Source organism: Spea bombifrons, chromosome 8 (assembly GCF_027358695.1).
Source record: "Spea bombifrons isolate aSpeBom1 chromosome 8, aSpeBom1.2.pri, whole genome shotgun sequence".
NCBI lineage: Eukaryota > Metazoa > Chordata > Amphibia > Anura > Pelobatidae > Spea > Spea bombifrons.
The window spans coordinates 858,162-874,813 of NC_071094.1; the positions used below are offsets into that span (position 1 = coordinate 858,162).

General features: G+C 50.7%; 1 protein-coding gene and 2 long non-coding RNA genes across 3 annotated transcripts; 1 reads left to right on the forward strand and 2 right to left on the reverse strand.

The window, feature by feature from the left end:
- Positions 1–3,852: 3,852 nt before the first annotated feature.
- LOC128504016 (uncharacterized) lies at positions 3,853–4,588 on the reverse strand. Its single transcript, XR_008355310.1, has 3 exons — positions 4,549–4,588; positions 4,267–4,311; positions 3,853–4,035 (listed from the first exon to the last, which is right to left on the reverse strand). It is a non-coding gene; the product is annotated as an uncharacterized LOC128504016 (long non-coding RNA).
- A 473-nt stretch (positions 4,589–5,061) lies between these two features.
- LOC128503076 (uncharacterized) lies at positions 5,062–5,804 on the reverse strand. Its single transcript, XR_008355199.1, has 3 exons — positions 5,734–5,804; positions 5,265–5,371; positions 5,062–5,123 (listed from the first exon to the last, which is right to left on the reverse strand). It is a non-coding gene; the product is annotated as an uncharacterized LOC128503076 (long non-coding RNA).
- Positions 5,805–12,228: 6,424 nt separating this feature from the next.
- GPR75 (G protein-coupled receptor 75) lies at positions 12,229–13,959 on the forward strand. The gene has a single exon (XM_053473363.1). It carries the CDS (start codon positions 12,338–12,340, stop codon positions 13,949–13,951), a length of 1,614 nt encoding a protein of 537 aa, XP_053329338.1. The 5' UTR covers positions 12,229–12,337; the 3' UTR covers positions 13,952–13,959.
- Positions 13,960–16,652: the final 2,693 nt, after the last annotated feature.

Consider the following 16,652-nt stretch of genomic DNA (forward strand, 5'->3'; position numbering starts at 1 on the left):
TGTCCCACTGAGTACGAGTATTTACGCTTCTTTAATGAGATCGGAACCGCATTTTATTATTATTATGTATTATTATTTATTGTTAGTTTTATTATTATTTATATATTATTATTTGTATTATTATTTGTATTATTATTATTTGTATTATTATTATTTATTGTTAGTTTTATTATTATTTATTATTATTTATTATTATTTGTATTATTATTTGTATTATTATTATTTGTATTATTATTCTTATTATGTATTATTATTTATTATTATTATGTATTATTATCTATTATATATTATTATTTGTATTATTATTTGTATTATTATTATTTATTGTTAGTTTTATTATTATTATTATTAGAGATGATCGTGTCTCTCCCTCGGAATCAGTCACATGGGTAACGCAGAGCGATCACCAACAGGACGGAGAAGCCAACGGAGTAAAGAAGGGGAAAGTTTGCCGTAAGGAGTTGATTTAATGAATATAGAAAGCGGATTCTGCATCAGGATCCTTTTTTGCGTTGCATCCCGCGTGGCCCTCTGCTAGATGATCGGTAGATGAGTAGGGCCGTGGCCGTGGCACGTAATTGACAGGAGCTGGGGAGGAAGAAAGATGAAATAAGTGATAATATTTATTTTGAAGGCATGTGTAAGGAAGCCGCAGCGACAGCCGCTGGAAACACAAATTCTTACATTCCAAGCCCCTGAGTAAAGCGGCCTCCATTGTCAGGATCGTTCTCGGCCGTTTCATGCCGAATTGTTTTTCCTGGAGCCGCCGGCGAGGAATACGGTTACTGGGGGGGGGGTTAAAGGGATATTTCCATTATGAGAATTGGACTGGGGCTGATGATATACCCCACGCTGTACTCGCAATCACCCCTTCTTTGAATCCCTGGCCGGCCAAAGGTGTCCGCACCTCGTATATGAATAGAATTACGTGGAGGTCGTGAGGGATCTGCTGTAGGGTCTTTATGTAGAGTTAGGTGGCTACAATCCATGGCCGGGATTCTATGTGGCCCTCATACTGGCCGCTGTAACTGTTTGTGACGAATCCGATGGGCTCAGTAACTAAACCCCGCGCCCCCATCCCCCGCCAGTCATCTATATGGAGATTCACCTTAAACGGCCCATTCCCGATGCAGACAATGCAGAAAGAATATCGCTTTTACATCGTGAATGGTGATTGTTCCGCTCGCATTCCGTGGGGACAGGTTGGCACTGAGTGGCCCCCGAGGACCGGCCGCTGTCGCGCAGACACAATACGTTACACCAGGGGCATTTCCTGTGGATGCCGAGGGAGATTCCAACAAGTGGAAACACGTTTCTCGCTCGTGAGTCACTCCGTCGCACGGCGGCCGGTTTACTTGGGAGAGACGGCTCTTTAATCCAGCAGGGGGCGCTAAACCTGCGCGGGGCAGGAACAAGGCTCCGGGATCTAAGATTAGAGGGGGCTGACGGCTCTTACCTGCCGACAGGTTCCAGGCTTCTGTATTTAATGACATCATGTGCCGGGGGGGTAGAATTTACATGATCAAGGCACTAGATACATTTGTGGGTCATGTGGAGAGTGTATGTTCAATAAATAACGACAGACACCAAATTGGATTTTGAAAGGCCACAGTTTTATTTATGAAATACTGTGACACGTAAAAAACTTGACTGCTTAGGCCTATAGCCCAAAGAAAACACCCACCCATACCCGAAATAAGAAACAAGACACATTTGTTGTGGGTAGGGCATAGGCCACAGCTTTATTACATTCCCCCCCTTTATCGACCAGAGAACATAAACCAAAAACGACATAATTACATACTTAAACGACCCGCCAGCTACCGAACCTTTTGGGCCCGATAGGCGGTTATTGTACCACTTGCACCAAGAGTCCTAGTCCATCCGATGCCATCAGCCGTCTTCAGGACACGCCTCCCCAAGCCCGTAGGGCAAATTCCAGATAACAAAGTCATAAGCGCTGGCCAGGGGGGGAACAACACCGCTGCTGTGACAATAAAAACAGAGAGACAGAAAACAAGGAAAAAACAACCTGACCTGACAGATAAAATACGGGGTGGGAGGGCGGGACAATCACAGGTGCTGTGGCAGCTTCAGGAAGGCAAAGAGGGAGATGATCCCCCTTCACCTTCCTATAACCCCTAGGTCCTGCAACAAAGTTGCAAAGAGCAGCCAATAAGGACAGGGGACACTGACAAGCATTAGGCCTAGGCCAGCAGTCATGTCCCCCTTCCTTACTGGTCCAGGGGGGCCCTTTATTCAAACTTTAAAACATACATTTCCTTAAACTTGTGTAACCTCCAACCTTAGCGTACCAACCGCCAGATTTAACCCTTTAGAATCAAGGAGGTTACAACCACCGACCGTGCGACAACTAAGTGACTTAACATCGATACCTCAACACAGGTAACTCACACCAACATGTTGCCGCGTACACCAACCACAAGCCGTAAAGCTGCACTAGCTCGTGGTGTAAACGAAGGCCCTCCCTTTCCCATGGGACCCTGCCCGTGGAAAAAAGGCCCACCATAACTCACAATAACCACGGATTCCATACCTCGGATGAAAACCGCGACAATTTCACCCCGTACCATGAATAAACTGACCATAAAACCTGACGGGAACCTCAGTTCCCCGCCACGGCCAGCGCATTCGACCCCACTTGAAAGCGCTGGCTCCTCCACAAAGACACCGCTTTCTCCACGCCACACCTAACGTCTAGCAACCATATATCCGAACCAATGTCGGTCAGGTGAACACCATCCCTGCGAAACAAAGCCGCATTATCGCCCTCCAAATCAGAGTGAGGCACCACAATACCTCCAAAGCGGGACACAAACCTAGACACCGCCTTGTTGACCTTAACCCTGGCCCTGTTAACCCCCTGTAAGGACCGGGCACCGCGCCAAAAAAGCCGAGGAGTGATATGGGACCAAACCACCACCAGCCCCGGAAACCGCGTCCACAACCGCAACAGATCACATTTAATGTTCCGAATTAAAACCCTCAACGGAACTCCACAAAGGTCATTACCACCTCCATGCAATACCAAAACATGTGGGGGAGAACCGGACCGTACCCTAGCGTAGAATTCGGTGATCACCTCCCCCCAGGGCTTGCCCCTAAAACCGAACCAGCTGACCTGAGCGTCGTCAACGGAAAGGCCCAATTGAGCACCCCGTTCCCGAACAGCCGCCCTCCTTTCCGCCCAGTAGACAAAGGAATGGCCAAAAATCCACACCCCTCGCTGTCTGCAGGGCGGCTGGGATTCCACCGATAAAAAACCCACCCAAGACGTTATAAAATATTATTAAATATATAAAATTATCACCATTCTCCAGAAAAATGAAAAAGTAATAATAGCGGCTATTCGAAAACACTATATACCCCCCAGACATACGCAACGCAAACACATGCTATCCACACACGTGTTCATACTCTGTAAACACGGATCTGATACACTCATAACCATTGATATAGCTGCCAAACATCCCGGTTTGGTTTGTTCAGTCCCTCTCCCAAATCCCTGATGCTGGGTATGAGGATCTCTCAGGGTTCTACAGCCCTAAAAGCCCCAACAATTAAAAGGGGCAAATAAAACCCATTATTCTAAATCCGGAACAGCCCCGCATCTACCCACTAGCACTCAATTACCCCTCTGTGCCCGTGTGTATTATATACAGTTACAGAACACCTGGGTTCAAGCAGCGCTGGTTTTGGAGAAAACGCAGATAATCTGGGTCCAGAAAGTCCAAACCCGGCTTTTCCGTTATTTTTGGGTGTAAAAGTAAATCACGGCGCAGAAACGTGAAACCGGACACAAAGAAACGACGGCCAGCAGGACGGGGGTCGAACCGTTTTAATATCGGAACGCCGGGCTCCCCGCAATAACTCAAATAACCCGGGAGAAACGAGGGCGGAGGGGAAGGGGTTAAAACGGAGCTTCATGAAATACGCGAACGCGGCTCCATTCTGTAGGATCTGTAGGAAATATCGGGCCGGCTTTAGTTCGATTCGTTCACCTCGTCCTGCAGCCTGCAAGAGACAATTTCCACGCGTCCGTTAAACTTATACAGAGCGCCAGAGGGGCATTAACCGCTAAATCCCACTTAAAAGGGACGTCCGAGAGAATCTCAGAACTCAGGGGCTCGCGGGGACCCCCCGTAACCTTCTCCCCGGGGTAAGAAGCGCCTCCCGTCCCTTTAACAGCCACGAGCCGCATCCCACAGATAATTCTATAGATTAGGACTTCATTCATTCACTCACAGCGGCTTCTCCGGGTTGAGCTCATCATTCATTTCAGAAAATATCCTAGAAAAACGAGAAAAAAAACAGGAATAAATGGAATATTCTTCGGACATGATGTGGAGTAAACGTGGCGTGTCAGTAACGTGTCAGTAACGTGTCAGTGGCGTGTCTGCAGCCCATTTCACATTTACCCCAAATCTGCGAAGCGATGGTCATTTATCTAATGATGTCAATCAGGTCATTTGGGGCGTTTTTACCCCAACCCTCCAAAACGCGACACCCGAAGCCCCCCAGACTTACCGTGAATGGAAGTCCTCTTCGGGCGGAGGGGGGCTCTCCCTGCATCGCAAAATAACGAGAGGTTATAACGGGCTAAAAGCCCCCAATAAAGTCATCGGCTGTAACCCCCTGCATGCCGCAGCCGGCTGCTCACCGCTTGCTTTTATCTCGTTTATTCACCCAAACGATGACGGAGAGCAGAGTGAAGACAGGAGCCAGAGCGACCGCCGCCATGGACACGAAAACGAGCCATTGGTCCTGATCACACATCCCGAACACTGCAGGGGGACAGGACGCCATTACAGACCCCCATCACATCTCAGCCGGGGGGCGCAGCCCTTTAAATAACGTGGATACCACTAGTGGGAGCTGCAGGGTTAACTCCCAGCTGATTACAGGCATGGAGCAGAACCCATTACAATGCAGGGAAATCCCTGCTTGCAAACAGGTGTCTGTGCGGATGTAAAGTAAGTGTGAAGCCCCCAAACTATCAAAGGACCCTGGGGGCCGAGACCCTTGTGTCCGGGGATGGGAGCTTTACCTGCGGTGGAGGGAGGCTCGAGCGATGTCAGGTTTTCCTTGCCCTCCAGAACCTCCTAAGGAAAGAAAAGAAACTCCTTTAGCCCCCCGCGAGTCCGGCCGCTGCGCGGAGACCTCGGCTATCGGCCCGTCCGAGGCCCCGACCAGGAACCCTGCAGGGTGGTCCGGGTCCTTCTCCTGGGGGATCGAGGACTTACCTCTTCTGCCACCACCTCGCCCTCATCTGGACCCACGGTGGGGGCAGAAACGGTCTTATCTTCTACGAAGTCGGACGGCTCAACCGCGCCATTCTCCCCGGGGCTTCCTGGGAAACAGAAGAACAATTCCTTGGGGTTTACATCAAACCGACGAGACGTAAAAGCGCCCATAACGGGGGCAGAAAGGAGAGGACAGGAGCAGGACTCGGAGCCGTCAACGCCCCCGATAACCCAAAGCCAACAGCGGTGCTTGCACGTCTCCGGGGACAGCGGGCTGTGAGGACCCCGGCGCATGCATTATTACAATCGTTTTCTTCGTCATTTTGCCTTTCTGGGATTGTAAATGAAAAAGGGCTGGGGGCGATTGCTTTCTGGTTGCCCCCTGGGGTATTAAAATTCCTACCCCCTTAATATCCACATCTAAATAAACCTTAAAACCGTACGTCTCACACGCAGCGCGCGCTCCTACCTTCTCGCGGTGACCCGACTCTCACGCAGAGGATCAGGAAGCACACGGAAAGACAGCGCATGATCCGACGGCTCGTCCGGGCAGTTAGAGCATCCCGAGGCCGACTGAACACAGAATCGCTTTATGGCCGCCGGGGCCGGGATGTCGGGGGTCTCTACAGCAGCTCCGCGGCACTAAGGGCGAGAACGTAAAAAACATCATATAACGGTAAACACAAAAGTTACAAATATTGCCTTAATTTACACAGATGGATCAGGCAACGTCACGCATGTCACCCTCCCCCGATCCCACAGCCCCGCGCAGGCACACGGCAGTCTGTACATACGTGAAAGGCATCACGGGGTGCGAAACGCGTTGTCTTCTGCCAAGGATTACAGCCCCTTCCCCCGTTACTCCTGGGGGTCCGTAGACGATACCCTCCAGCGACTCGGGAATCTCTCTTCAACTGATTCAATTTTTTTAAAATCAGGTTTCTAACGGTCAACGTCAACCGAACCAAATCCCCCCCCCCCGGGAGAGCTTGGGGTGTTTTTTTTTCTTAAACAACTTTATGTAAAACATACATTTTGTTCTTCCTGCTTGATCAAGGCACTAGATACATTTGTGGGTCATGTGGAGAGTGTATGTTCAATAAATAACGACAGACACCAAATTGGATTTTGAAAGGCCACAGTTTTATTTATGAAATACTGTGACACGTAAAAAACTTTATTCAAACTTTAAAACATACATTTTCTTAAACTTGTGTAACCTCCAACCTTAGCGTACGAACCGCCAGACTTAACCCTTTAGAATCAAGGAGGTTACAACCACCGACCGTGCGACAACTAAGTGCTTAACATCGATACCTCAACACAGGTAACTCACACCAACATGTTGCCGCGTACACCAACCACAAGCCGTAAAGCTGCACTAGCCCGTGGTGTAATACGAAGGCCCTCCCTTTCCCATGGGACCCTGCCCGTGGAAAAAAGGCCCACCATAACTCACAATAACCACGGATTCCATACCTCGGATGAAAACCGCGACAATTTCACCCCGTACCATGAATAAACCGACCATAAAACCTGACGGGAACCTCAGTTCCCCGCCACACCAAAAAACCATCAGAAAAAACACAAGGGAGGGTGGGAGGGAAACGCTTCTCTCTGCCTCTCCTTCCTGTTTAAAGAAAAAATGGTAGCGGGTCAGAGAAAAGCAGCCACATTTAAAGACCCTTAACCCCACCCCACCATAACCCTGACCTATGGCAAACTAGCCATGAGGTGATCATGCCCCCCTAGCATAATCCAGGCCTGATCATGCAGCCCCTTCTTTGATGTTTGTGTATCCGGGGCCCACTTTATATTAAAGGGACGAAAACCCCAAAACATATTAAATGGCAGAGCTTTACGTAAATAAAGTGATAAAGTTAAATAAAGTGAGTCCGGGCCGAGCCGCCAGGTTTTATTTAGTAATATTTTATTATTTATGGGATAAAAGTCTTTTTTAGATCATAGAAATCAGCGTCAGAGTTTAGTAAGATTTCCGGGCTTTGTGACTTGGAAGGCCGAGCGAGCCGAGTCCCTGCGCCGGAGCTCCTTCTGAGAGAACGTCCAACGAGAGATGTTGACATGGAAAAGGAAACGCAGGGATTTGGGGGCGCTTGGGCTGCCCACGCGTGTGTGTGGTCCGTCCGTCACGCCGTTAATCCCCGGACCACCTCCCTCCAGCCTCCTCCTCCTAAAACTTCACTAATACTTTTCCCAGGAAAATGAGGCAGACATCGGAACGTCTCGCCGGAAGCTCTTCCCATCACACGCTCTCTCAAAAGGATCTGGGATACGTTCTAATCCTTTTCAGATCACGCGCTGGACGGCCTTGGCTTCCAAAAAGGGTAAAAAAAAGTCACCCCCAATGTCTGAAACACCGAAAAAAGGGTTGTGTTCACTACAAAGACATGAATGTATCCTTCATCTACAGCGTCACGGAGCGAGGAGTCATCCGTGGGACATCGTAGGACCTGCTGACCCCATAAGAGCTTCCAATCGGCAGAGAAGGGAGGCGCGGGTCAGGATTATCCGGTTTTCATGAATTCTGTTGGGCTTTAGGCTGCTGCCTGACACTGAGCGACATTTCCAGGATTAACCTTCTGTAATAACGTCAAAGATTCAGGGGTCCCATCTCACGTCTGGCGGTCTTCAGTAACGAAACAGTGAGGTGTTCAGCCGGTTTCTGCTTTGATGGGACCGGAAATATTTGGTCATTTTACATGAGATGTGCGAACGTTCTGCGCATGCATAAAAACCTTATAAAACCCAAAATGTCACAAATCAGGGAAAATCGATTTCTCCCGGTTGTTATTTGCTGGTAACTACCGGAGGGGCTTCGGGACTTTCCCCCGGCCGTTTATTTTCACATCTGATTCACCAGGAAAAAACAAAGATCAAAACCGAGGGCGGTCGGCGAGGGGCCGCGGGATCGGCTGCCGGGGGGATTCCTCTCCGGATTCCTTCAGCTTTAATCCTCGCGTCACTCTTCACTCTCCCTGAGGGCCGGCGCGGCCGGATGAGTCGGGTTCAAGGCCCTTCCTGTTACTAATTTTAACATCACCTGAATCTGGCTCGTATTCTGCATTTTTTAATTTGACGATTTCCATTTCGCTCCAGTCCTGAATGACACAAATTCATGAGATTTTAGCCCAAAGTGAGACATTTCTTGCAGGAAAATTTGGCAAATAAAGCCAGATCAACGACGAGAACCATCGCCGGCTAATACATGGATAATAGTCCTAGGGGCGCGACATAAACATGGGAAGTCCTAGGGGCCCGACATAAGCACAGGCAGTCCTAGGGGCCCGACGTAAACACGGGCAGTCCTAGGGGCCGAACAAAACACGGGCAGTCCTAGGGGCCCGACGTAAACACGGGCAGTCCTAGTCGCCCGACGTAAACACGGGCAGTCCTAGGGGCCCGACGTAAACACGGGCAGTCCTAGGGGCCCGACATAAACACATCTTACGTCTCGTCTCTCAAACCCACAAAAACCTAAAGTTAAAATGAAGTTCATTCTGGTGGCCCCCGGCCTTCCCCTGCTGTAATTGTAGGTGCGCCGCGGTCAAGGTGCCCATAGGTAAGGAGTAGTCGGAGGCAGCCGTCAGCGAGTCGACGGATTTCAGCGCGAGGGCCGGTGGATGTGCTCACTTTACCGGCAGGCGCCGCGTTCATTAACCCCGTCCCGGAGCGGCCCGCGAGCTGCCAGCAGAATCTCTCCCTGTCCGTAGGCTGATAATTCTTAATCACTTAGATCGGATTTTAATAAGGAATGAACGGGCGCGTGAATGAGCTCATCGCCGGCTTCCTCTGGTTAATTAGCCGGCCTCTTGCAGACACACTTACTGCTTTGTGCCGCTCTAGAACATTCTGTTCGGAGGGATAATTTGGTGTAATAGGCAGCGTTCCGCGCCGCGCCGCCGTCTCTGCTCCCGTTACAGACGGAGCTCTTTGTTTACGGCTTAACATGTCACAATATGTACTTATTAGCAAACATGCGCGGCGTCATTAATGACCAATGTTTGATACATCAGCCCTTCCCTGCGTAACGCACGACATTCACATCCGCTCCTATTCATCAGACCAAACTCTAATGCCATTTATTTGAGAGGCCGGTGATTGGTGGAGGATTTATCCCCCCCCCCCCCCCGTTCCCATTCGCGTTTTTCTGAAGATTTGGCCGGGGGGGACATTTATGATCTTATTGATTTTTTTCCTTCTGTTTCAGCTATTTTACCAAAAAATGGCAAATAAAAGTCTTTGTGGACTTTATACCCATCATGGCTGGGAGTGATGGGCATCGACTCGCTTACATGGGTTGGTTGGGGGTCTTCTTATAAGAAATGGTGTTAGATGGGGGGCTAAACGTTTTGTGTGGAGCGGGGGGCAGGAGCAGGTATCTATTTTCTTCTGATCTCCACTAAAGGAGTCGCGCGGAGAAGCCACAGAACCGGTATTATTACCCCGTCTGTGGCACCATGACAGCCGACGACCGGCACTGCTGGTAGCCGTGTGCTTCCTAAGAACTGTCCGTGGTACTGAAAGGGTGGAGGGAGATGCACAGAAAATACTACCTCATCCCCCTGCCTGTCTCTATGACATCATCATCTACACCATGGGGGTAATAAGACATCACCCCACCAACCAACAGCCCACCCCGTCTATGCCGCTTTATGGGTACACTGGGGTAACAAGCACAAGTTACAGTTAATGAAAGGGCAATCGTTTATCCTTCTTACTGGTGAAGGGCATTAAACACAGGGGCATTTACACTCCTATATACCCCTGAACATGCGCTAAGACAGACCGGTACGGAGCGGGGGGCCGGCTCTGATCTAGTGAGCTCACAATCTACAAGGTGGTTGATGATGAGAGACTGTAACGAAGCGTGACATTTAGTCTATATAGTAACGCGCAGGGCAGTAAACGTCACACTTTGCCTCCCCGAGGGCAGGAATCACGCTCAGCGAGACCCCCGACCCCCGTATAGCGTGAGGCCAAGAGATTGACTAAAATGGAGCAGAATAGCACCAAACGCAGGCGCTGGTTACAGTAAGATTCTGCAGCCATGCGCAGCGACACACGCAGCCCGCAGGATGCTGACGGCACGTGATCCCTAATCAGACAGGCGGCCGCCAAGTGCCCCTGCCACGGGGGACCAGACCCCCCCCCACAGGAGTCAAGGTGGCCTCCCGACCACAGGCCCCCTATTTAAATGCTAATCCAGGGAGCGGAGATAAAGGCTGCGAGCCCTCCGTGCTCCGGCGATAGGAGGGGCCGCTGCAGTCGTGTGTGGGGGGAGCGTGTGTGCGAGGCTGCTGCCGACGACGACGACCCTCCTGCAGTGCGATGCGATTGGCTGCGGGGAGGATTCCCTGCACTGGGTGTTATACTGGGGGCTGCTGGTTTGTATGGGAGGAGTGAGGATCGGCGAGCTCTCAGCGTGCATATTGCCAAGTGTTTGTGTGCGGGGCCACGATGATGGCGACCGAGCCACGGCTGCCAATCTGATGGATCCTATTCCCAATTCGGCCCTCGTCAGCCTGCGGGGGTCGGTGATCGTCGAATGAACGCTGCGATCTGCCATTGCACAGCGGGATGCAGCCACGGAGGCGAACGCAAGCGATCCGGGGGTAGGTGGGATGCTGCAAGCAGACAACACACCCCAGACGCATATCACCGGGGGTCGTAAAGCTGCGTCCTCAGCAGCCCCCGGTGCCGTCCCTGCACCCCCCGCCACCGTCGTGTCTATTGTGGGGGATTTCCCTTCCCTCCCACCCTCATCGGTTCATTTCATGCTACTCCATTTTGGGCTGCCGTGTCCTCCGTGCGTAGGACTGGTGATATAATCAGGGGATTGCGTGCGGCCGCCGGCTCCCTGGCACCGATGGGTTAATGCTGCTTTTTGCTTTACGGCCTGGCTCACGATGGGTTAAGGTTGGCTGTTTTTTTTTTGCAGTGGTGCAGAGGGGCCCTTAGGACCCTCTTGCCCGGATTTGTGACCACGCACTGGGCCCGCGGCACGCACACAGCTGATTGGCTGCCAATATGAAGCACATAATGGGCACCGAGTCGCCGGGTGTGAGATACGGGGGGTCTTCGCCTCCTGCATTCATAAACCTGTTACCTCGCCCTGCACGGCTGGCTGCACGGCGCATCCCGTTATTGGGGTTACACAGAGCCCACGCACCCGGGGTCCCCAGGGCTGAGATCCCTGAATGCTGGGGTTATTATGGGGGGGTGCATGAAGAGGGGGCAACAATGTCTCTTGGAGTCCTATTAGGGAGACACACTGAGGCCAGACGGGGGCTTCGAATGATAACTGGTGAAGCGAGAGGTGGGAGGGCTGCAGGGAGAGGACAGCGAGGGGAGGACAGCGAGGGGAGGACAGCGAGGTATAAATAAAGATAAATTAGGTACTATGGGCCCGGTAATTCCCCGTCACATCATGTGTTCAGGGCAGATAGGCCTCGGCAGCGAGAGACGGGTAGCTCAACCCATGATGAAGTCTCAGGGACCCCAGAAATCTGCTCATCCCACCGCCCATTCCCAGGGGCCACATAGCTGCACATGGCCTCACGTCACAAACATTGGGGTCCGAGCAGGGCAGTTGTAAGCAGAGATCACACCTGAGCAGACCCTCGCACACACACACACCATGACCGTGCACACAGACACACTGACCCTTTACCCCCAAACCCTTACCCCTCAATCACAAACCCTTACCCCCTCACAAACTCTTACCCCTCACACATTTTCCCCACTTGGACTGTGAAAGACATACTGAGCATTATGGGAGTTGTAGTTCCGAATGACGCCCCGGTCTAAGGAGGTGAGGAGATCCAGGCATTGGCTTCTCCCGTCCTGCATTGACGTCCCGGCTCCTCTCCTCCGCAGACCCATGACACTCTTTGATATTTTTCTCTTGTCCATTGCAGGCTCCATCAGCTGTGGGTCCATTTCGGCAGCGTCGAGCCCTGTTGAGTATTTCGTCTCCCTTCATGGGCTGAAGAGGCCTTCTCCTGAGCTGACCCCGAGCCGCAGGCCATGACCTGGGACGTTTCCGCTTTAAAATGAATTTATCAGACAAAATGACCGACTTTGCAGACCAAACCCGCTATGATTACGTCAACAGCACCTCGGTGTCCCACGTGGGCAACGGGACTTTTAGAGACATTCAGGAGATCATCCACACGGCCACCCTGGTCACCTGCACCTTCCTGCTGGTAATTATATTCTGTCTGGGCTCCTACGGGAACCTGGTGGTCTTCTTGTCTTTCTTTGACCCGGCCTTCAGGAAATTCAGGACCAACTTTGACTTCATGATCCTGAACCTGTCCTTCTGCGACCTCTTCATTTGCTGCATTTCGGCTCCGATGTTCGCCTTCGTCTTATTTTTCGACACCGGCAGCAACGTCCCCGACACCTTCTGCTTCACTTTCCATCTGACGAGCTCCGGATTCATTATTATGTCCCTTAAGACAGTGGCTGTGATCGCTCTTCACCGGCTAAGGATGGTTCTTGGACAACAGCCCAACCGGACAGCCTCGTTCCCTTGCACTTTGATGCTGACCGTCCTCTTGTGGACTACAAGCTTTACACTGGCCACGTTAGCCACGTTAAGGACACGCAGGTCTAGGATATGCCTTCCTATGTACAGCCTGATCAGCGGAGAGGGTAAAATCATCTTGTACCTGTACGTCATCGATTTCACCTTTTGTGTTGCGGTGGTCTCGGTGTCCTACATCATGATAGCCCAGGCGCTCCGGAAGAACGCGCAGGTGAGGAAATGCCCGATCATCACGGTCGACAGCACCAGACCGCAGAATTTTATTGGCCCCGGCGTGGACGGGGTGCAGTGCGCCGTGCCCGCTTTATACAGGAACCAGAATTACAACAAACTCCAGCACGTCCAAACCCACGCCTACACCAAAAAACTCAGCCAGATGCCGGCGCCGGCCAGCAGAATGCAGCTGGTCTCAGCCGTCAACCTCTCCGCAGCGAAGGACTCCAAAGCCGTGGTGACCTGCGTGGTCATCGTGCTCTCCGTCTTGGTTTGCTGTTTGCCGCTCGGCATCTCTTTGGTCCAAGACGTCCTAACGAGTAACAGCAGCTACATCCTCTACCAGTTCGAGCTGTGTGGGTTTACTCTGATATTCCTGAAGTCCGGACTCAACCCCTTCATCTACTCCCGTAACAGCGCCGGGCTGCGGAGGAGGGTGCTCTGGTGCCTCCAGTACGTCACCCTGGGCTTTTTATGCTGCAAACAGAAAACCAGACTACGCGCCATGGGCAAGGGAAGCCTGGAGGTGAACAGGAACAAGTCGTCTCACCACGAAACCAACTCGGCCTACATGCTTTCGCCCAAGCCCCAGAAGAAGTTTGTGGACCAAGCGTGCGGCCCGAGTCATTCCAAAGACAGCGTGCTGAGTCCCAAGGGGTCGGCCGGACACCAGCATTATGCGAACAGCAGCTCGACCCCCATTAACACCCGCATCGAGCCCTATTACAGCATTTACAACAGCAGCCCCTCCCAAGATATCAGCACCCCCAACAGCCTGCAGCCCGTCAACTCCACGTACGGCTTCGCCAAGTCCTACTTCGCCATGCATTACCACACCACCAACGACCTAATGCAAGACTGCGAGAGCGCGTCGGCCAAGCAGATCCCCGTGCCGTCCGTGTGACCGGCGCGTTCCACAAATCCGTAGGTTTACAGCGTGCGATCTCACGAGTGTTACGACTCACCTATATATATAAATATATATATTAAAAAAAAAAGTATTTTTCATAAAACTTTATTAAAAAAAATAACACTTCATGTTGACGAGGAGGAAAAAGGGTTTTTTTAAGCTTGCGTTCTGAGTTTGTAATATTGAACCATTGTTATTTTTTGTACTTATATTTTAATCTAGACGCTGTTCTCGTTCGATATGTTTTTGTGATACGACATATTCTGTACATTTAAAAAATACACGGAAATAATACGCTTTTTTCCAGATTTTTTTTGAAATTAGAAACAAAATACATTGTTTTTTTTGTTGCCAGTAAGGGGTATTTGACGCTCGGGCGCTGGCCGGAATGGTTTGGGGTACATCGCATAAAAAAATAGAAAAAAAACTTTAAAAACCCCCCACAAAATCTAGTATTAATAAAATGTTACGGAATTGGGGGTCTCTTTAACAGGTTTAACGTATTTTTCTTGCGCTCACTTCCTTTATTCAATCGTTTGGAATCCGTCCCAGGAATTTAAAAATATCTATAAAAAATATTAAAAAAGTGTGCTAAATATTTTTAGAAATATATATATTTAGATCATTAGTTATTGGCCGGAAATAACAGATAATTTATTCATTTATTCCGTTACGTTTGGAGGAGTTAAGAGCTGATTGGTTCATTTTATGTATGTGAAAAAAACATCCCCCCCCCAGTGACAGAATCCTCCTGTCCCAGGAACTCCTGCAGTGGCGCAATGCACCAGAGGGGGCAGTACAGCCAGGAAGCCCCCCGGGGCCGGTAACTGCGTGCAGCTGGCCTGCTGCTGATTCATCCCCCCCCCGTGCCCACGCCGCGCATGTTATAGAGCTGCCATTATATAAACTCGCCGTATTTATTTGCTTAATAGATTCCTTCGGTTCGGTTCTGGGGCAATCGCTCCCCTCCTCGCTCCTCGCTCCGGCGTTAACTGAGGGCAACGGAATAATGAAACAACGCGGCTTCACAAACCTGCGCGTTTCACAACCTGTTTATAGCAGCAAAGCCCAGATAAAACGCTGAATGCCTCCAGACAGCCGAGAGACGCGTTCTGGGGGCCGTCACCGGCCCCCCGGAAATTACCCCCTTTCACAGCATTGGGGGAATTCTGTACGTTTCAGACAAATCGAAGCCCCCGACGCACTTCAGACTCCTTGTTTGTGGCAGTAAAGGGGATGGCGGCCGTTGTTACCGCGATAATTTATCATTTATATATAGAAATATAAATCCAGGGGCTGAGACGGCGTCAGGGCGCGTCACTCAGGAGTCAGGGAGAAATGTGGTTTTCAATAAATTATAGAGCCGAGGAGTTCAGTGAATGGTACGCCGTGTCATATAATATATATAACCTCCTCCATTGTATCCTAAAGTAAGAGGATATTTAGTTTAATGTGAAGTAACGATCCAACAGACTGTCTAATCTACTTTACTGAGAGGGCGGTAGATAAGTGGAACAGCCTCCCAGCAAAGGTGGTAGAGGGTAATACAAGGAGGGTATTAAACATGCATGGGATAGACATACGGCTCCTGAATCTAAGACGAGACCAACGACTGATTAAGGTTACAGCAGGAGAAGCGGGCGACGGGGGGGCCGCCGGATACAATGTTTACGCCTGTCTGTGTTACTTTGTCTCAATCTGTGCCTCCATATCACGCTTGCCCCATCTGATATTAAACTACAACTCCCATAATGCTTGATCTGACAGGGCATCGTGGGAGTTGTAGTCTGCCGGGAGTATGTCCGGGATTCTCATCCCCAGCATCCCTGCAGCATAACGCGGTTTATTCCTCCGACCCCGCGGAGCGCAGACTCTGTATAAAGAATTTCAGCAGTCAATGTATTCCCCTCCGCACCTCGCGCCGCCGCCATTTTCTGCGTCCGCCGGCCTGACAGGGCGCCCTTTATATGAAACCCGTCTGAAGGATTGCAAAACATTAGCAAACAGCGTCTCGGGACAGGACATGCCTGGCAGGCGAGAGCCATGGGAGCCGCTCAGGAAAATATTTCTCTTCTGTGAGAGGCGGGAGAGGAGCCTCGGCCCGCGGCCTCCCAAAGGCCTGTTTGTTCACCAACTCGGTGTCTTTTTTTCCACGAGTTACGCAAACGCAGCATCTTCCTTTCTCTCCCCGAGACGGAAAGTCCGTCCCTGGAAAGACTAACAGAGAGGGGCTTCAGCGAAAAGCTCGGGATCGGGCAGAAAACTCCAAAAATATGAATTTACCTTTTTCACGCTCGCCCCCCCGCGCTGAGCTTCTCCCAATGGAAATACTGACCCCGAGGACGAGGGCGCGATCCTCCCCATCGCCGCCGTGTTTGTTGTTTTAACGTTTATTTGCTAGTTACGGCACGGATCTCAATAGGTTTTTTAGCGAACGCTCACCCGCGAGTCTCTAAGCCGCCACTCCAGCCCATCGCCAAGTGACCGAGTGACATCATTATGATGCAATTTTTCAACAAATTAAGCTTCTACCCCCCCCCCAAGATGTTTCCGAATGTATTTTCGATGAAAGAGCCCAACTTTGGCATCCGAGCCGGCTTTGAAATGGCTGCTTTTCGTCACCCGCCCCGGCAGATCTGAAATGTTTTTCTGTGTGGATTACAAAGGTTGCGAGTCATGAAGTTTGGGGCTGGTT